The 22,077-nt window shown below is 32.7% G+C and overlaps 1 protein-coding gene across 2 annotated transcripts; it reads left to right on the top strand.

Moving 5' to 3' along the window:
- The first annotated feature begins 1,631 nt into the window (after positions 1–1,631).
- LOC111707115 (anionic trypsin-2) lies at positions 1,632–17,912 on the top strand. 2 transcript variants are annotated; one of them, XM_023480118.1, is made up of 14 exons: positions 1,632–1,678; positions 2,371–2,437; positions 2,645–2,697; positions 8,338–8,383; positions 9,701–9,782; positions 11,414–11,461; positions 11,795–11,832; positions 12,160–12,213; positions 12,613–12,672; positions 13,158–13,268; positions 14,518–14,576; positions 14,982–15,018; positions 15,914–16,017; positions 17,727–17,912. In XM_023480118.1, exons 1-14 carry the CDS (start codon positions 1,647–1,649, stop codon positions 17,806–17,808), a joined length of 873 nt encoding a protein of 290 aa, XP_023335886.1. In that variant the 5' UTR covers positions 1,632–1,646; the 3' UTR covers positions 17,809–17,912. The 2 variants fall into 2 exon arrangements, with proteins under 2 accessions (XP_023335886.1, XP_023335887.1); XM_023480119.1 differs by lacking the exons at positions 1,632–1,678; positions 2,371–2,437; positions 2,645–2,697 and adding an exon at positions 5,181–5,300.
- The last annotated feature ends 4,165 nt before the right edge of the window (positions 17,913–22,077 follow it).

Here is a 22,077-nt window from a genome sequence, read left to right as displayed (position 1 = left end):
GTGTACATTTTAAACATAACACTGATGATAAATCAGGAAAAAGGTAAGGAGGTGGTGAAGAGGTTTTAAGAGAAAGGGAAGGTACTCAGCGGAAGGGTTGGAACATATATTATTAGAGTCATATTTATGAATTACAGGGTGAAGAAAATAGTAAAGACTAAGTTTATCCACATGAAACACGGTTTTTTTTACAGATATAACTTGCATGACTATCTAAATAGTTCTTGGCGACTTTTCTTTTAAACGATTTTGCAGATTTAGTTTCTTTAAGCTCTAATTCAATCGAATTCCAGAATTTTGGAAATAAAGCAGAGGGAAAACATGCTAGCGTTTTAAAAAGAACCCGCTCAAGTTTATATGATTTTGTTCTATTTGGTTGAGCTAAAGAATTAAACATATCATGGAAGGAAGTTGGAAGGCTTTCATAAAAGTATTTATGCATAAAAGATATGTTTATATGTATCATCAAGATTTAGATGTTCTAATCTGAAAAATATTGGATTTAATGTGCCTTAAATGAACTATTATTTACTGCTCTAATTGCCCTTTTTTTGCAAAAATTTGATTTTCTTTAGTTTAGCATTTTTTACGCCCCCCCCCCCCTTCATGTTATAATTCCATACTCAATATGTGTCCTTAGAAGTACATTATATACCAGTAGACGAATGTTTAATGGTAAAATGTTTTTAATCTAATTCAGAGCAAAAAATTTAGCAAGCAATCTTATAGGAGACACGTTCAGTGTGATAGTCCCAATTTTAAAATTCATCAATTTTGAGTCCAACAAATTTATCTATTTGTACAGTTCTTTTTAGAATCTAATTTCCAATTTTTAATTTGCAGTTCTCGGGATCATATTTTTATTCCTAAATATCATAAACTTTGTTTTGGAAACATTTAGTGTTAAACGGTTTGCCTGAAACCATGCAGCTGCCCTTTTTTAGTTGAAAGTTGGCAACAATTACTAAAGTTTCGATATGTGCAGATGATTTTAGAAAACTAGTGTCATCAGCAAATAGATTAGTAAAAAAAGACGTTGCTAAAGTCAAATCGTTTATCTACATGAGAAATAGTAGGGGCCCAAGAACACTTCCCTGGGAAATTGTTTTTTCTTTAGAAAAAATACCATTTATACATCAATTAAAAAACCGTAGTACTCGAGTTTTTCTTAAAGAACAGTCAAAAGCTTTCTTTAAACCAAAAAATTCCCAGTTTAAATTCTGGTTGGGGTTTATTAAGGTTTTCGTAGATTTTTTGCATTATATGTAGTAATGGTTGATTAGTATTATGTTTTGGTCTAAATCCATTTTGATGTTGATAGAAAATCTCTAACTTGTTAAGATATATCACACATTTGTGTCGTAGCTATTTTTTCAAGAAGTTTACTGGGAGAATACTAATTGGTCTGTAGTTATTAAATTTATCTTTTTCGTCAGTTTTAAAGATATGAATTATTTTTGCACATTTATAATCACTAGGGATATATCCTGTTTAAAAAGAAAGGTTAAAAAAATGAGCTATAGGATAGACAATACTTTCAATTATTTCCTTCAGTAGCTTGTTCCTTACTTGAACTAGAGAGAGAGAGAGAGAGAGAATATAAAGGTTGTATATTTTCTACTATATTTCTATATCTCAGAGAAACTATGAGAGTAATCATCATATTCTTATTGCTTAGGTTCATAATACTTTTAGATCATTATTATTAGAACATTTTTCAATAAAAGAATAATTTAGAGCTTAAAGAGCCAAAAGACGCAATTTCAAGAAGCAGTTCACATTGGTAACCTTTAAACCTAACTGTCTACGCAAAAGTTATTGTCGGGATTCTTTGAAAAAATAACTAGTTTAATTTCAGTTTTAAACAAGTGGCTGGCGCAGTTATGCATTAAAGACAAATATAGGAATGACAGATTTCAACAATTTTTAAAATATGAAAACGGCAATATCTTACCCATTGTTACTGATATAAAGTTTAAAAAAGTACCGCCATAGATCTAAATTGCCACTCTAATAATCGAGGGTTACATGATTTAATGTCAATAGGTCCGTTTAAATGTGACCGCAAGTTTTGATGATAATATTGTAATCAAACAAGAATTCGCGCTATAAAAATCAATTAATTTACAACTTCTTAACATTTGATGATTTAAATTTTTAAATGCAGGGTGAAATTCTTATTGCAACAAACATACTTGCCAACTTACCAGCTAAATTATAAAACAGTTGGGGTTGGATGTTTTTTTTTTTAAGTATGTTATAAAATATCGATAGAATCTATTTTCAAACCTCAAAGAAAAATATTTCTTTTTTAATGGAAATTAAAAATGTTCTTTTATGAAAATGAGAAAAAAGTTTTCATGTTTAAAGAATCGGGTTTTCTGTCGCTGATTTCTCTACCATCCGAGGAAGCTTTGGATTAGACTATCCAATAGAGGTAAACATATTTTTTATTTACAAATTTTCCTTTTTTCAAACAAATTAAAGAAACATCAGTAATTACCTTGACTCTTTGTACTAACCTTCCTTTTATAAAGAGAATAAAACATGAACCTCTCTGTAAATGGAAGTTCCAAACAGTCCCTTTAAGAAAAGTTTATATTATATTTTTCTTTTTAGATTACTGAAAAACTTAATGTTTTAGGACTGGCCAGAAGCATTGACTGAAACAGTATATTTTCAAAATTCGAACGCCAGGTAAAAACTGAAAATAGAGATTGATAAAAAAACGTGAATGATAGATTTATAAAAACTTTTGGTATTTTTTAATTAAAAGTATACAAATTTGAACGATAATTCTAAATACACAGAGAGTCAAACTTCCGTACTTGGGCGTTGTGACTTTTTATAAAAAGACATTTCAAAGATGGATATTTCTTAGATGGACATTTCATAAAGATGGATTTTTCATAAAAAGACATTTTATAAATGGAAATTTCATATATGGACATTTCATGTTATAGAAGACATTTTATATCCACGACATTTCATAGCCAGGACATATCATAGACAGGACATTTCACATTTCATAGACAGGACATTTTATAGACAGGACATTTCATAGACAGGACATTTCATAGACAGGACATGTCATAGACAGACATTTCATAGATATGATATTTTTTAAAAACAGGACATTTCATTTAAATGAAACATTTCGTAATCAGAGAGGATTTTTTAGAGAATTTCCCAGAAATGTTCAATCTATAAAATGTCTTTACTTATTGTCTTTATTCTATTAAATTTCCGATCTTTCATTTTGCGATCTATGATTTTGCGATCTATGATTGTGCGATCGGGATCACGAAATAAATAAAGACCTCCTTGTAAAGAAAGTCAGTTTAATAATTTTTTTGGTTCATAATTAATTCTTACTTGAGGTTACCCACAATGGATAATACTACGAATACGTTTCCATGTAATTAATTATTAGACATAAAAGAAAAAAGGAATTGAGTATTTTGCACAAACTCAAATGGGCTAATCACGATATCTTTGCAACCTGATGGTGTAAACCTTTATTATTTAAAATTTAGACTTTTTGATCTATACGAATTCATAGTTTGAAATATTTATGGTTTACCCCATCAAGTTGCAAAGATATAGGAATTATACGATTAGACTCACATTCTTTACAGTTGTGAATAATCTATATAAGGGAACAGCCAGTGTTAATTCCGTACAGTTGTCTCTGAAGTCATATCCTTTGTGGTCAAATATGCATACAAACATATTCGGAAACAAATTGAAATTTGAAACACATTCGGAAACAAATTGTTCATACTTTTGAGGAAGAAAAAATACGTAATTTCATTTTTGCCGTTACTCGTAACTCAACCGACCCTGTTGTGTAAAAACCATGAAAACAAACCTTTTTCTTTAGAATTAAAGACTACTACTCCTCCCGCCCCTCCCCCGTTGTCAAATGGCTAACTGATCAGGAAATCTCCAAACCGGAAGTAGTTTCATCAACACAGTTTCCGGTTCCACTCTACCGACACAGAAAATACAACGGACCAAGAAAAAATCTTGTAATTCGTCTTTAAGCCTAAAAAACGTTTAAATACTACTAAATATATAATACATATACAAAAGAATCGGAATAATATACATATATATATTTGTAAATTTATCAAAAAATTTTAAATAAAAATATATGAAAATATTTTATACATTTTAAAAAATAGACAAAAGAGAGAGTTTTTCCCAAATAAATATTATTTAATATTAACACTAAAAAATGACATGTATTATACTACCACTTCACAAGTACTGCTATCGTAAAAAAATAAAAAGAGAAGTTTGGTTTTCATCACTAAGAAAGAAAGTTCCAAAGTCAAGTACAAAGAAACCTTTCACTTTCTTCTATTTGAAACTGGTCGAAGTGCCCGGCGTTGTCCGTGGAATTTTAAAAACACTTTGGCAAAAAATTGGGGAATATGAAATTTTTTTAGCCTATGTTACCCATAGGCTTTCTCAAAAATTCAGCCAAGTGTTGTCCAACCGTTTGGCCAGATATAGCTAATGCATATGTATATATATTGAGCGAAGAACTTTTTATTTTGTAGATAACCTAAGTTACATTTTAGATCAAAAAAGCATAAAATGTAAAGTATGTGGCTTAAAAAAGAAGTTTTTTCCCGAATTTTAGTTAAAGAAACAAAATAGTGAACAAAAAAGTGTTTTACCCCCCCCCCCCCCTCCCCTCCCTTGAATTCTGTTTGTTACATCCCCCTGTATTGAAGAAAAGGCTAATATCCCTTTTAGAATCCCCCCACCCCTAACAACAAAAAATTGGCTTTAAAATTTGGATTTTTCCCCACTTTCCCCTTTCCTTTTTGATCCCTGAAAGAAACTGATAGATATAGTGAAATGCAAATTAAGGCAAACAAATTTTTACAATAAATTCTAAAAATATAATTTAATGGAGCCAAAAGACCCCTGAACTTAAGAAAAATAACACACTCAGGGGGGGGGTTAATGCACTACTGCCCCACATACCTCTTATGATTCCCCCTGTACCCCCCCCCCTCAATCCTTGAAGATTTGATTACACTCCCTCCCCTCAGAAAAGTACTATTGCGCCCCTGAAAGTTATCTTCTTTAAGAAAGTACTTCCTACGCCCTTTATTTTTTTTTTAATTTCAAAAGATAAACTAGCAGTAGAGATAAGAACTTATTTTTATGTTTAGCTAGTTCGTTTAGAATAAAGATAGAAATATGAGATGTGTAGTTCTCTTAACTTTAATCGGATTTTGTTTCGGAAGCAAATATCCGGCATCAGGGGCGTCAGGAAATAGGTAAAATATTGATGTCTTTGATTTTTCTTTCCTCATTTTATTCATTCGGTCATCATACTTTTTAAGCCTAAAACCTGAACAAGGATACAGTCGATCAAAGCGGACAGGCAAAGAGAATAGAATAATATTTCAGGGCCCAAAAGGTTATATAGCATAAATATGTGTACTGCATACTGCATGTGTACTACATGCAGTATGGAAACAGTACAACAAAATGGCCGTTTTACACTTTTTTCTAGTAAATTCCCCTCTAATATATATTCTATTCTCGTTGGGGATATGTCCAAGCTTTAGGTGTCGCCAGCCCAGGTCCTTAAATTTACGTACTTAGCCGACCCTTTCTTTAATATAAACGTTTCTAACATTGATACCTAGACAACTGTGAAAGTTATTTTCAAACTTCTTAGACTGCTTCTTAGACAGCTTCTTAGACAGCTTCTTAAACAACTTCTTAGACAGCTTCTTAGACAGCTGCTTCGACTTAAAAACAATGTATTTGCTTGGGCTAAAATTTTGGGCTAATATTTTAAACAAGGGCGTGCATATCTTGGTTCTCAGCGATAACATACAAAAAATGGCACACTCACTTAGGAATTTATTCAGAAAGTTTTATATTATTTAAGATTAACTAGCTTCAAAATATCAGGTTTGAAAGACTGTAACGGTTATTTATAAACGGATACGTTCATTAATTTATATAAAGTAGTAATCTACCTTTTACCAATCCTATTCTTCATTCTTCAGTTTAAGATTTGAAAAGTGTGATAGCTCTGAGTTCTAGGGGCACTGCCCCCCTGCCTCCCTGTATACGCCCTTGTTTACAACAACATCAATTACACTTCATTTTTGTTTTAATTTTGTCTTCCTATTCCACAGTTTTCTGGTTATAACTGTAGAATACCTTAATAGTTCTTCAACAGAAGAATGCTACGGTGAATATTACATCTTATACACCCTTTAATGACATTTACAGCTAGGGCTGGGCACGTTCCGACTTTTTTGAAATAGTTCCGTTCCGTTCTAGAATTAAGAACTTTTGCTAGATTGTTCTGTTCTCATTCCTTTTTTCCGATTGTTTCGTTCTCCTTTCCGTTTCATCCCATTCCGTTTCGTTCTTAGTCTAAGAACGATCATCCCGTTCTGTTCCGTTCTTTGTGTTCTTAGTCAAAGAACGGTTCCATCCCCCCGTTCTGTTCTTATTCAAGAACGTTTTCATCCCCCGTTCCGTTCTTAGTCAAGAAGATAGGAGGGATTGGGGAGGGGGTAGTGTTACCTTAGAGATGTCCAAGACAATAGCTATGTAGAAAATAGGCTGTTTAAAATGTAAAAAATGACGATTTTATTTTAAAAAGTTCCTAACTTTCCTGAATGTAAACGTTCTTTTAAGCTAATATCCATTTTGTTCTGTTCCGTTCCAATATTTTTGAGAACGCGTTCTTTGCATTCCATTCAATTTCGGAACGATGGGATTGTTCTTGATAGTTCCGTTTGTTCTTGTAAAAGAATGATTGTTCTTCAAGAACGACGCCCAGCCCTATTTACAACTACAGATTGATCCCGGTACTGTGATATATAATTTCGTCAAACATTCCAAGAATCTTTTAGCAAAGTTATGTTTAACTATTATTTTGTCCCTTTCTCATCTTTATGATATATTTGCTCATTAACGCTAAACAAATTTGGACCTACTAGCTGTTTGACGTTAATTAAATACAAATAATCATTATTTATGTAAAGAGATATGCTCGTTCGATCGTTTCACCTGAAAAAAAAAGACAATTTATAAACATTTAGTTTTTTGTTGCTAAAAATCAGCTAGAACAATTGGGTAGGAAATAAAAAAATAATAATAAATAAAAAAAGCTAAGGTCCAAAAAATGAATTCCTTTTTTAAAAATTAATTGAGCCCGTTTAAAAAAGGACCGTACATTCGTGATTTCAATTAACCCACCAGGAAAAAGGTGTTGGTCCTCCTCCAGGAAAAAGGTGTTGGTCCTCCTCCAGGAAAAAGGTGTTGGTCCTCCTCCAGGAAAAAGGAGGTGTTGGTCCTATTCACAACGAAACACTTTTGTCCCTTTAAAATTTATCAACGAGGGTAAGGAAAACACTTTGCGTTTGTTTTCTAAAATGGTGGTCGTCTTGCCGTGCGCTAGCGTACAGTGTGAACTCAAAGCAGCTGATGTCACACGTATCCAGATTTTTCTACACGGTTACCCACAAAGGATGAGACTCCAAAGACGACCGGAAACTCTTAAAATGTGACGAACCCTTAGATGCTGAAATCTTATGGCTTTTTTTATGTTTTGACAAAGAAAGAAACACGTTTATACAGTGGCAGGGAATGAATATAAGGAAACTGACAATATAAATTATGTACACACGGCTTTAAGAAAGAAACACGTTTATACAGTGGCAGGGAATGAATATAAGGAAACTGACAATATAAATTATGTACACACGGCTTTAAGAAAGAAACACGTTTATACAGTGGCAGGGAATGAATATAAGGAAACTGACAATATAAATTATGTACAGCAAGGCTCAACATTTGTGCGTAACTCTGTATGTCCAACACGGTTTTCAAAAATTATAATGTAAATATAAATTTTTTAAAAAATTTTCTTTGTTGATTTTCTAACCGATTTTATTTCTTTAAAAAAGTACATTATAAACAAAATCAATCCATATTAAATAACAAAATACTTTAATACAGAGAAAACAACATTTAAAGAAAACATGAATAATGCCGGACGAAATAAATGTACGGTCGGACGGAGAACAATTGTGAGAGCACTGCCGAAAAATTATCTTTGAGACGGCCTTAACGGGGTCTGGCCGAAAAATGAATGCTTTTGCTCATCCTGGACTAACCAGGGTTAGATGTGTTCGGTTTCTTTCATTTGGGATAAGGACCGAACTGTTAAATCAGCGTATGCCTTCCCTCCCAAATAGGACACACCACTTTATACAAATAGCGGGTCATTTGAAATTACGCTTACAGTCCCTTTTTAAACGAAAATGTAACTGTTTAAACTAGGATTGTTGGAGGGGAGGAGGCAGAGGTTGGTGAATTTCCCTGGCAGGTGAGAATTAAGGATGTTTTTTTTGTTGTAGATTTTTAAATACTCAAGGTTCTTAGTTATACATTCCGCGGATTCCTAGAAAGGAATTGAGTCTTTGTCACAAAATCTAATTTTCTAATCCCAATATCTGTGCAACCTAACAGAGTAGATCTTTGGTATTTCAAACTTAGATTCGTTAATCCAACAGAATTACTCAAGGTTTTTTTAGTTATATATATATATTCCGCGGATTCCCAGAAATTATCGCGGATTTCCCCACCAAAAATTTCTTGATAAGCGTACAATGTGAGTATATAGGAGACACACCATACAGTAGTAAATTTCACGTAAGATATTTTATGTTATAAAATCCTAACTCATCTTATTGAAGAGATATTAAGAAGATGAAAAATGTTTTATATTTATGATATGAAATCGGATAAAGATGGCGTAAAATCTTCCCCTTGGATATTTAGAAAGATTAAATTTTCCCATTTGATAATTGAAGGATTTTTAGAATGGTTTTGGTAAATTATATAGCCGTACAAAGCCTAAGGGTGTCACAAATTATTTTTAACATATTTTTTTATTGTCTTATAAACCGGATAAAGTTTAATTTTTGAAAAAAACTTTTTATTCTGGATATTTGCAAATATATTTTTAAAACTTTCTTAAATCGACATATTTTATCTAAGACGGTTAAGTTAAAATAAGCATTGATAAATACTGCTTTATATCGAGTAGATATTCTTAAACATACTGATGTAAAACCTTTCGGAAAGTAGGAAATAATCTGCATATAATATTTGCCAAACCAAACCAATTTTTTTTGAACAAAAAATATTTACTATTTATAAATGAGTGCACTTTAGGTTTAATTTCATTCTAGTTTTGCATAATTTCCATTTATGTCAAAGCTGGTTTAACCCTTAACAATAAATCAAAAGGCAGTAGCCCATCGGATTTACGCGCATGCGGCGTAGAGTGCAGGTTCTCTCTCTGGAGCATGTGCATAATTCTTTTGGGTCAAACTGCGCGCGGCGGGTCAGCGTTAAAAAAAATAGGACGTAAGTTTCGACGTACTTTTGAAATTTTTAAAATCCTCTCTTGCACCTGAGCTGAAAACGTTAAAATGTGATATCCTTAATCCCGATCTGTTGACTTTTCTGGAGATTAAATTCATGTGGAGAACAAGCCATATTTAATCTGGAGATTAAGAAAAAGTTTGAATTAATCATTAATCCTGATATCCACCATTCTAAAGTTTTCAGCTCAGAACTATTAAAACAAGATGTCTAATTTTTTATTTATTTAAAACAATACATTGTTTGATATCAGGTTTCTCTTCGTAACTTTCTGTCTGGTATTTCACATTTCTGCGGGGGAACCATTATACATCCTTCATGGATTCTTACTGCAGGTACTTTTACTTTCTATTAAAGGACATTAAAGGGACTGTACAGATAATCTAAAGTGGCATTTTTTTTGCAAAGTGGTATGTCCGATTCGTAACATTGCATTTTTTTCTGATCGAGTATAAATAAGATATCCTGTGTCAGAATTTAATTAATTTAAGCCACATCTCAAATTCCCAAAAACTGGTTTCAATTGAGCGCCGGCTTAAATCTTGAAAAATTGAATACAATTTTAAGTGGAACCAACCATATTTGAGCTGCGGCTTAAATTAATGCCACAGCTCAGATTCTTTAAATTCGGCCTCAGATCTCTTTAGCTAAGAATTGATTATTTTTAATTGTGATTCAGACATACCACCCTGAAAAAGAAGGTCACCTAAAGTTATGTCTTTAGTTCAGTACCTTCAAACTATTTTCTTTGTACTTTACTTTTAATAAGATAAACTAAAAGTTGACAAAATAGTTAAAATTAAAAATTCTTGAAATTAAAAAATTTTAATCAAATTATGTCATAATTCACATTTTCAAGATGATCAAAGAAATAAACATAATTTACATAAAAATTGTATATTTTTATGCACTTGATTTACAAACTTTTCAGTAAAGACTCCAAATTTTCACTGGAGAGAAACTTTCATATATAAAATTGGAGACCTCACATTCTCTTCAGAATCTTCTATATTTTAGCGGCGCAGATTTTCATCATAGACCTGAAAAAGATGCTTAAAGGGAGTGACCGGCCATGTAAAGTAGTTGAACTGAGGACGCAGTGTTGTGGAAAACTTCTTTAGGATTCATTTGAGACATATTTCACTTTTTAAAAGTCTGTAAATCCTGATTTTGAGCGCAAATTCGACGTTCAAAACTCCTGATTTGGGGGTGGATATGCTTTCAGAATTAGTTTTTTTTAAAATTATTAATTAACGACGACATAAAATGTAAAAATATTCTACAATAAACTACAGACATTAGGAACATTTTGAGAAAATAAAAATTAATCTTATCATCGAAAATAAGTAATCTTGTTCAATTATTATTTTCTATTATCTCATTATTCTAGTTTCTCGTTATTCACAAAGATGTTCGCAGATTTTCTATAATTATTATTGAAAAGACGACATTTAAAGAATTTGAAGAAATCTGCGAATAAATTCAAAGAAAATTAGAAATTCAATATAATAATGAAAATGAAATAATCGATTTTAGCATTGATTTATTGACAAATTTCTTTTGTGAAATATGTTCCTTGCCATCTAATATGATTACTGTATAATTTTTACTTTATTTTTCGTTGTCGTTACTCAATAATTAAAAAAAAAACTAATTCTGAAAGCTTATCCACCCCCAAATCAGGAGTTTTGAATGTCAAATTTGCGCTCAAACTCAGGATTTACAGATCCTTAAAAAGTGAAATATGCCTCAAATGAATCCTAAAGAAGTTTTCGACAACACTGCATACTCAGTTCAATTGACTTACATAGCCGGTCACTCCCTTTAATAGTGTAAAATACAAAAATAAATACACAATATTGTGTTGTAATATTTCTATCCTAATTACGAAACCTCTTCATGCGCCATTCCAAGAGATTTTAGAAAACTGTGATTGCAATAGGGTAGAAGATTATAATTATTTCAGCTCATTGTCTGGATGGACTGACTCCTATTCAGTATGAGGTTGTGGCAGGTATGTTTTATTTAACATTTTACCACAGAACAGGTAGTCATAGAAGGATCATTGACGCAGACTGCCCTGCCTACCTAGCTTGAAAGAGATGCTGCATGAAGCTGTATATTTCAAGTTAATCAATAAATAAAGGTGTAGAATTTGGGGGTTGTTGTATATTTCCACAGTGTGTCCAGTGGTTCCAGGGAGGGAGTGTGGCTAGAACTTAGTAACAGTAAACTTTCTGTGACACAGCGGTCTCTTTCCATCATATCACATTGGCCCCTTAAAAGAATTACCAACCTAATTCATCATATTAGTTTCTTTTTAGTCTACCTTGATTCCATTTTTCAGGACAGCACAACATTCATCTACCAGATATTCATGAAGAGGTAGTTATTTTTATACATTTATCCATTTTTGTAATCTTAATGATAAAGCTCTTGCTCATATATATATTTTTATATATTCGCTGTAGCTTACCAAAAGGATCAAGTTGGCTGAAATCAGTTGAGGGAACCTACGGGTATCCCAGGGGTGTGGTGGTGGTTGAAAAAATGTCAGAATTTTTCTTTATTCCACAGGCAATTCCGGGTATTACATAAGCTAAATCATGATTTTATACTTAGTGGGGGAAGACGGTGGGAGTAACTATGACTATGAATATTAAACAATGGCAACGTGGGACATTTCAGTTAGTTATTCTTTATGCTGTTTAGATCCGACGAATTGATCTAGGAATAATGCACCCTAACTACACTTGGAATGATAAGGTTGTAAACTTTTCATTATTTAAAAGGAATGCCCATACAGTATTTTACTGAAATAACAATGATATTTTTCATTAAAAAAAATACATTTTCCTTAATTTTTTTTTTACTTCATAAATTACATTTGGAGATAATCATATATATGTATATTTATCTATTGTATGTACAAAGATGGTTGTATTTGATGAAGATGAAGGTTGTCTCTGAATTTTGAATTTATTTGACGCATTAATTGGTGAACCATAATTTAATAATTCTTCTAGTCCTGGCATTTCCAATATGTCATCTTCAATTTTTACTTTTTCCAGAAATGACTAAGGGAACTCTGTTGTTACAATAATCATATTTGGAAAAGTAAATTGTAAGTATTATAAACTTAATAATTCTAGTTTATTTCTTTAGGAGTTTGATATTGGATTAGTCAAGTTGAATTCCCCTCTTAGAATGACAGATTATATAAAGGTATAAATCTCTAGTTTTGAGTGCTGACACGGCAATTTTGGTTTCGCCCCTTGCTGTTAAAATTAACCACCACATTTTTTTTAATTCGAAAAAATGATTCTCTATCCAAAGGGAGGCATTGTGCTCTAAAAATGAAATTTAAAAGTTACTACCTTGAGAAAGTGATGATGCAGAAGCATCCACTTCCCTCACAGTCTGATTACTTTGCATTGAAAAAATATTTTCAAGATTTTTATTTAAATTTGGTTCATAGGTTCCATTTCGTTATATAAAGATCCGGAAATTATTTTTCTCCTTTTGTTAACTATTTATGTCAAAAACCTTTCAGAGAAAAAAGAAATTTTTAATAATTTTTTTAATAGTTTAAATTTGGTTTTTGAGAGCAAAAATTTTTTTTACAGTTTTTTGTTGATATTTTTCCTTGGATCCAAAAAGCTTAATGTTGTTAATATCCTCAGCACTAAAGTTTAATTGATGTTGTTCAGAGTATAAATCAGAGCTTGAATATTGAACCTGAGGCTGGTGTATTGTGTACAACAACAGGCTGGGGAGTTACTGAGGAGGGAGGAATGTTCCTAGCTGGAAACCTACAGAAGGTCAAATTATTAGATTCTTTATCTTGACAATAAGCTCAAACAACCTCTCCGCGATCCAATTCTTAAGCAGATGAAGTTCTATTTCTGTTATGAAGCAGAGAGCGCTATAATCTGTATAGTCCCTCACAGAGCACTACACTTTCCCTTTTAGTTTGGCGAATTCATCTCATCTCTCTGTTTCCCTTCTAGTTCAGAATTTATAATCCAATCCAAACTTATATCTGTGTTTGTCCTTGTTTGTAAAATTCATTTCACTTAGTATCAATTTGATAATTTGCCACTGAAATCATGTTTTTTTTGCATAGTATCAGTCAGCTCAAATGGAGCAAAAAGCAAAAAAAATAGATTAGGGGGGAGTGAGTTTAAAAATGTTATCACAGAACTGCGGTGATAGTCAATTCTTACGTAAAAAACAATTCTAAGAACAATTTCTTTTATGACACTTTTTGATAGAAGATCGTCTTCCTATGCTAAATGGCACACAGGTCCAGAAAAAGAGTAAATTATAGGTCAAAAATATCAGTGCCGGTTTGCTTAAGAAGACGACCTCCAATAAAAAAGTTTCATAGAAGAAATTGTTTTTAGAATTGATCTTTACAGTAGAAATGACTATGGCCATGAATATTGGAAGCATATTGCGAAATAACAGATTTCAGAAAAAAGTTATATATGGGTAAAAACTTGCAGTGTCCGTTAGCTAACGAAGACGACCCCCAATCAAAAACTGTCTTAAAAGAATTTGTTCTTAGAATTGTTTTTTGCATTTAAATGCATAATGATTGGAAGCATTTTACTTATGTCACAGATCTCAGAAAAAGACATAAAGGTCAAAACTTGCAGTGCCAGTTAGCTAATTAAGACGACTTCTAATCAAAAAGTGTCATAAAAGAAACTGTTCTTATAATTGTTTTTACATAAGAATTGACTATCGCTGTAATGATTTCAAGCAAATTGTTTTTTATTTTTGGAAATTCACTCCCCCCTAATATAGATGCTTTTACTTAATACTGAATTACTATAAGTATTATAGATTGGTTAATTGATTGATTACTTTGTTGATTTGTTAGTTTATTGATGGATTAATTAAATTAGTTTGGAAGAAAGAAGCTACTTCAGAGTCCCTGTTTTAATCCTATGAATTGTCTTTTGTTTGCTATCTCTAGAGGTGTTGCTTGTTCACTAAGTGAGATTACAGGGTTTCCAGTTGTTATTAGAATTAGAGTTTTTCTAATATTTTATTTTGGTAAAGGTTGAGGTGCCCATAGTGGCTGATGAAGACTGTTTTATGAAGTATGGATATCTCATGAGGTCAGCCAACAAATTTTTTTAAAAGATGAATTCGAAACAATTTCTTGTGTATATTTGATAAATTTTCACGTTTTTAATGTTTTTAAAGGAGGTGAGCTGTTGACCCAAAATTGCTAATCCTTATACTTTTGTAACCTGGTGATGCAAACCTTAGATACTTCCAACTAGGGTTTTTAACTCAAGTGGATTTTACTTGCATACAATTGTGAGTCATGTAAACTCCGCTCAATTCCGCTCAATTATGTGCAATTTGAGATGCGCGACGGAATTCCAATTGAAAACCCGACTTCAAAAATATACTATTTGATCTAACAGAATGCATAGTTTAAAATGTTTAAGGTAACGGGTTGCAATGGTTTAAGAATTAAAAACTTGGAGTTTGTGGCTAAAACGCCATTTTTTTAGAGATAACATGATTTGCGCCGGGGGAGAGGATGGCAAGGTAAATAATGTTTTTAACTTTACCTGAAAATTTTGTGCTGAGACAAGAGAAATATCATTGTGATCACTGACCGATCTCTCTAAATGAGAAAAGACAGATCAAACAATCTTTAGAAAACTTTTTTCTGGACTGAAGTAATTTGCTTGGATTGCCTTTGGTAATTTTAGATTTTTCCAGCATACTGTGACATCAGTAAACTTTGGAATAAGTACACGACTGGCCCAGACTTAATTTATGATCTTAAATAATCCTTTGATGAGACACAGCATTGTCCATGGTACACAGACCCATTTCCTTTGATAAATTGGTTTTTAAACTAATGGTAAAACTATTTGCTTATTAGCAACAAATACATTTAAGATGAATATAGGTCGTCTTCATTTTCCACAGTGTTAGGGTCCCACTGTTATACAACAAGATTTCTTCTATCTTTGGCTTTCATTTCCTGCGTCTTTTTAGAGAAGTTTTAAAACTAAATTTAGATCACACCCTTTCCATAAACATTCTTAAATTCAATTTTGTGTGTGATCAGCTTGCGGCGTTGTCTAAAAATCAGTGATACAAATCACAGTTTAAAAATAATACTTTCAGCAGTAGGTGAACTCAATAGCCAGGGAGGGTTATAGCTGTACCTCCCTCATGCACGCGGATTTCACGGTTCAGTTCTTATTATAGACCAACACACATGTTTGAAATTAATTAGAAGAAACTAAATGCATCTCACCCTGGTTAGTCAAGGGTGCTGTTTAACTGTTAAATTCTTTAATTGATTTATAAAGAAATTTAAGAAGAAACACAAACAGAACTAAGGAGTAAAATGGGTTTATATACTGTTCCTTTTTGTTGTAAAAAACTAAAATATAAAAAAGAGTTGAAAATTGAATACCATTTTCAGGATTCTTGCTCTGGAGACAGTGGAGGCCCATTAGTCTGTCCCCTTGGTCCTGCTGGTGAGGTTGTTCTAACAGGAGTAACTTCATGGGGTCAGGGCTGTGGAAGGTAATAACCATTAGTCTGTCCTCTTGGACCTGTTGGTGAGGTTGTTCTAGCAGGAGTTACTTCATGGGGTCAGGGCTGTGGAAGGTAATAACCATTAGTCTGTTCTCTTGGTCCTGCTGGTGAGGTTGTTCTAACAGGAGTTACTTCATGGGGTCAGGGCTGTGGAAGGTAATAACCATTAGTCTGTTCTCTTGGACCTGTTGGTGAGGTTGTTCTAACAGGAGTAACTTCATGGGGTCATGGCTGTGGAAGGTAATAACCATTAGTCTGTTCTCTTGTACCTGCTGTTGAGGTTGTTCTAACAGGAGTAACTTCATGGGGTCAGGGTTGTGGAAGGTAATAACCATTAGTCTGTTCTCTTGGTCCTGCTGGTGAGGTTGTTCTAACAGGAGTAACTTCATAGGGTCAGGGCTGTGGAAGGTAATAACCATTAGTCTGTTCTCTTTGATCCGCTGGGGAGGTTGTTCGTGCAGGATTATAATGAATGCCCTACTCTAATCCATACCAATCCAGATACAACCTTCAGTATACTCAGCTATCTGTATTACCAGATACAACTCAATCTCAAACTCAAGGTTCCTCAATACTGTATTGTGTAGATACTACATAATCTCAAACTGGAGATTCCTCAATACTGTATTGTGTAGATGCAATTAATCTCGAACTGGGGATTCCTCAATACTGTATTGTATCGTCCAGGTACGTAATCTCTAACAGGAGATTCCTCAATACTGTATCTTCCAGATACACTTAATCTTGAACTGGAGATTCCTCCATAACACCTTGGTCAATATTAATCTGGATATAGCTCTATCTGTATTCTCAGGTATCTGTTTAAAAATACAATTCAATACTTTCATGTTGTGACTCAGGTCCCCTCTCGTTTGCTAGACGAGGGACAAATTAGAATTACAAGTTGTAGTTAGAATTACAAGTTTTACATAGCTATCTACAATCACAGTTAATTAAGTACCAGCGTAGTTGGAACACAGACAATGCACAACATAATATATACAGGTTTACAGGTATAGGGTTTACTATGAAATTTATTACAGGAGTAACCTCATAGGGTCAGGGCTGCGGAAGGTAATAACTACATAAAACACCACCAATTAATGCATATATGCAAATCTGCAGGAAATAGTGATATTAAAGGGACTGTAAACGTAATTTCAAGTGATCCTCCATTCAAACATGACAAAGCTTTCAAGAGCTTTGTTGTGAAACGGACATTGCTCACTTTTAATGAAGGGTCACTTGAAATTGGGTGAAAACTTTTGCGAAAAGATGCGAAAATTTTCCTTTGTATTTTGAAAACTCTTTCGCAAAATTTCGCATTTTTTCGCGAAAATGATTTAAGCGAAAAAATTCTAAAATAATTTGTGAAAAAAAAATTCTCCGAAAACCATAGCTGCAACAATTAATTGAGCAAAAAAATTGTAAAATTCTTTGCTCTGAGAGCTCAGCATTAGAAGTTTTATTATATTATAACTATTAATTACTCTTCCGTATTTTTTTAATTGTTCGCGAGAGATGAAGCGCGAAAAATGCGAAATTTTCGCTGAACGATTTACCCTTTTTGCTGGAAACCCTAGTTGAAACTGCGCTAACAGTTCCTGAAAGAATTCAACAATATCAGTATTTTTTTCTTAAAGTTGGAGTTACACTGTTTTCTCAAGAGAAAATTCACTTTTTAAGTTTATTTTTAGGCCAGATAAGCCTGGTGTGTACACTGAAGTAGCTTATTTCTTGGAATGGATTGAAGAAACAATTGCTGTAAATAGCGATTAGTTGGGACGATGCAATTGCTGATAAGAGCAATTAGTTGGAAACAAACAAAGAATGTTTAAAAAGTTTTTTTTGCACAACATATAAATACAAAATTTTCAAAATGATTTTGATAGAATTGCAGTATTTCTTTAATTAACATTTCCGACTATATTGTGAATGTTTTGTCAAAGAATCAGAGATCCTGGGACGGTCTTGGTCTCTTAGGTCTTTGGAATAAAGACAAACAAATCCAAATTGGGTCGAGACTCTGGTTTTTTGGGACAGTCAATAAGTCCGAGAACCATGATTGGAATAAGTAGAGATTTTAGACGTCATCGACTATCTTTCGCCACATTTGTATATAGTTGTCTAAGTCGTATGTTGCAATTTTCTTAATTTGTATGGACGCTAAGTTATTCGGTATGAGACGTCTTTAACAATTTTCTCCTTATAGACGCAACAGAAGAAGTAAGATAAGTAGCGATCAAAAGCGCTTTTTTATCGCATTAAGCCTATACCACCTTACATTTTTCGCGAACACTCCCTTTAAATATAAAGGGGTTTCGGAATTTAAGAGGTTTTAAAATACATAGGGGTTTTGAAATGAATAAGGGTTTGGAATATAAAGGGGTTTGGAATACATAGGGGGTTGGAATATATAGGGGGTTGGAATATAAATGGGTTTTGGAACATCCAGAGCCCGGTTTTGAAACATGTAGTGGTTTATAAATGGCCAGAGGTTTTTGCAACAAGATAGTTATTTTTTCACATGTAGTGGTTTTAAGAACATCTAATGGTTTTGTGAACATGTAATGTTTTATTATTTAAGAACATTTAATTGTAATAGTTTTGAAAGAAATTTAATGTTTTCTAACATGCAGTGGGTTTCTAACATTTAGTGGTTTTCTAACATGTAGTGGGTTTCTAACATGCAGTGGTTTTCTAACATGCAGTGGTTTTCTAACATGTAGTGGTTTTCTAACATTTAGTGGTTTTCTAACATTTAGTGGTTTTCTAACATTTAGTGGTTTTCTAACATGCAGTGGTTTTCTAACATGTAGTGGTTTTCTAACATGTAGAGTCAAGTGGTTTTCTAACATTTAGTGGTTTTCTAACATTTAGTGGTTTTCTAACATCATTATGGCATCAACACAAGTTTTTGGGATATGGTGTTATGTAAAAGATAAAAAATTCATATTTACAAAAAAATCTTCTTGGCTTACTTTTGAATATATTTGTATCCTTCTGAGACGACTAATCCAAGTGCATAACATATAAATGATTTCATCTACTGAGAATGTATTCAGAAGACGACATTTAAAACTGGCTTTTTCAAAAATAAATAAGTTAATGGTAAGGGTAAATTTGGGTTTGGAAATTGGATTTGGAAGTTGATGTTATGAATTTGAAGGATATTGTATGGAAAGAGAAGGATAAATTATGGAAGAAAAAGGTATATATTATGAAATGGAAGGGTATATAATGGAAGGAAAGGGTATATTATGAAATGGAAGGGTATATAATGGAAGGAAAGGGTATATTATGAAAGGGAAGGAAGTGGAAGTGAAGGAAATGGTATATTATTAAAGGAAAGGGAATGTTATGGAAGGAAAGGGTTTATTATGAAATGGAAGGGTATATAATGGAAGGAAAGGGTATATTATGAAAGGTAAAGGTATATTATGAAATGGAAAGGTATATAAGGGAAGGAAAGGGTATATTATGAAAGGGAAGGGTATATTATGAAATGGAAGGGTATATAAGGGAAGGAAAGGGTATATTATGAAATGGAAGGGTATATTATGAAAGGAAAGAGTATATTATGAAAGGGAAGGGTATATTATGAAAGGAAAGGGTATATTATGAAATGGAAGGGTATATAATGGAAGGGAAGGGTATATAACAGAAGGAAAGGGCATATTATGAAATGGAAGGGTATATTATGAAAGGGAAAAGTATATTATGAAAGGGAAGGGTATATTATGAAAGGAAAGGGTATATTTTGAAATGGAAGGGTATATAATGAAAGGGAAGGGTATATAATGGAAGGGAAGGGTATATTATGAAAGGAAAAAGTATATTGTGAAAGCAAAAGGATAAATTATGGAAGGAAAGGGTATATTATGGAAGGGAAGGATATATTACGAAAAGGAAGTGTAAATTATGAAAGGGATTGTTATATTATGGAAGGGAAGGGTATATTATGAAAGAATTGGATATGTTATAGTGGGGAAGGGGAAGTGTCCTAGATTATATTGAGGAAGGGGAAGTGTCCTAGATTATGTTGGGGAAGGGGAAGTTTCCTAGATTATGTTGGGGAAGGGGAAGTGTCCTAGATTATATTGAGGAAGGGGAAGTATCCTAGATTATGTTGGGGAAGGGGAAGTGTCCTAGATTATATTGAGGAAGGGGAAGTATCCTAGATTATGTTGGGGAAGGGGAAGTGTCCTAGATTATGTTTGGAAGGGGAAGTGTTCTAGATTATGTTGGGGAAGGGGAAGTGTCCTAGATTATATTTGGGAAGTGGAAGAATCGTAGATTATGTTGGGGAATGGGAAGTGTCCTAAATTCTGCTGAGTAATTCACGGTAAAGTGACGAATACAGATTGAATGGTATTAACTGCAGGCTTCAAATGTAATCAAGCTGCAGAAATTTTCAAACGTCGTTTTCAATCAACCCGCGGAAATTTTTTAATTTTGTTTTCATTTTGATATTCTGCATTTTATGTTTTTTTTCAGATAGAGATTTGGAAAATAATGAATAAGTCTATATTTGAGTTTAAAACATGAACGTGCTGTTATTTTATTAAATGTCATTGTTTGGTGAAATGACCTACAAAACATACAGAACAAAATGGCCGACTCATTCACGATAGTTGTAATACAAAAACACGTGAATTCAAGGCTTCAAGTTAATAGAAAGTAAAGAGTAAAATAACCCAATCATTGAACGGTTTAAGATTTATTGTGTAGGCTTTACATATACATATAAGTAGTGTGTACGTGAAGTAATAAAACTTTGCAATATCACAAACAGATTAAAATAAAAGTTTTGTTTTAGCTTTTTATTCTGAAAAAAAAGTTTGAAAGAATGTAATTTGTTACGGTTATGAGTGACTGATGTTTACATTTAGACTAATTACAGTAATTACAAAATCCTGAGGGACGTGTTAAATTTTAAGAAGACATAATGGGTGTCTCTCAGAGCTACAGTGGAACCCAAAAAACTGTGGAATAAGAAGATGACTTTTAGACTCAACAATTTGTTTTAAATCTCAATGGTTCAACACTTACAAGCTCACACACAAAAAGAGATAAGAATTTTGCCAATTAATTCTTAAGAACTAAAAACAAAAAGCAATTACTTAGAGTTCTATATATAAAAATGTCCCTCTGGAATGTTTTATAGATAATTTGGTAATTTTTATGTCAAAACCATNGGGGGGGGGAAGGTGGAAAATGTGTTTGAATGATTTCTATTTTTATGCAAATTATTAATTTTTCGAGAAAAAGTGGCGATGCAGACAAAATAAAAAAAATAATTTTCCAGGGAGGGGGACGTCCCCACAATTTTTGAGGGGGACATTTTTTCGTCTTGGTTCTAAAAAACATTCGACGAGGGGAGGAAGGCTTTAAGCCACAACAACTTCTCCTCCGAGCCACATTCTCTTCATTTTTTCGTCAGAACCACCTCGAAATCCTCGTCCTTTGATTATTATGTGCTTAAAAGTTTCTAATTCTTGTAGATAAAACTAATTTTAACAAATCTAGTCACTTTAAGGCATAAAAATGAATAGGTTAAAGTATTGCAATGATTAAATCATGTTTGAAACTTTAGAAACATGAAAATGATGTCAAACTTTATTTAGGTAAAACTTAAAACTCTTCTGCCACCGTAATGGCCAACCTTCGCGATATAAAATAAATAGCAAAATATTTTGCATATCTCTGTCTATCATTTTCCCCATGGAACCACCCGGAAAAAATCTATGGTTTTCACTCTAATTAACAATAAAGTTCTTTATCCTCGGAATTATTTGCGGCAGTCTACACCAGGAATATCTGAAAATCGTAAAAATGGTGAACATTTTTTAGGATATATAACTCGAAAACTTCAATTCTATTAAAACTATTTTTTTTCGATTTATTAAAACTCAATATTTCATTAATGCCCTAACGTGGCCCGATTCTTAAAAAATAGTTTTATCTTGGAGAACTAGACACTAAAAATAATATAGGAAGGACGAGGATTTAGAGTTGGCTCGGACGAGAAAATGAGATTTAAAAAAG

The sequence above is a fragment of the Eurytemora carolleeae genome, unplaced genomic scaffold, assembly GCF_000591075.1.
Source record: "Eurytemora carolleeae unplaced genomic scaffold, Eaff_2.0 scaffold155, whole genome shotgun sequence".
NCBI lineage: Eukaryota > Metazoa > Arthropoda > Copepoda > Calanoida > Temoridae > Eurytemora > Eurytemora carolleeae.
This window is presented reverse-complemented; position numbering and strand designations above follow the sequence as displayed.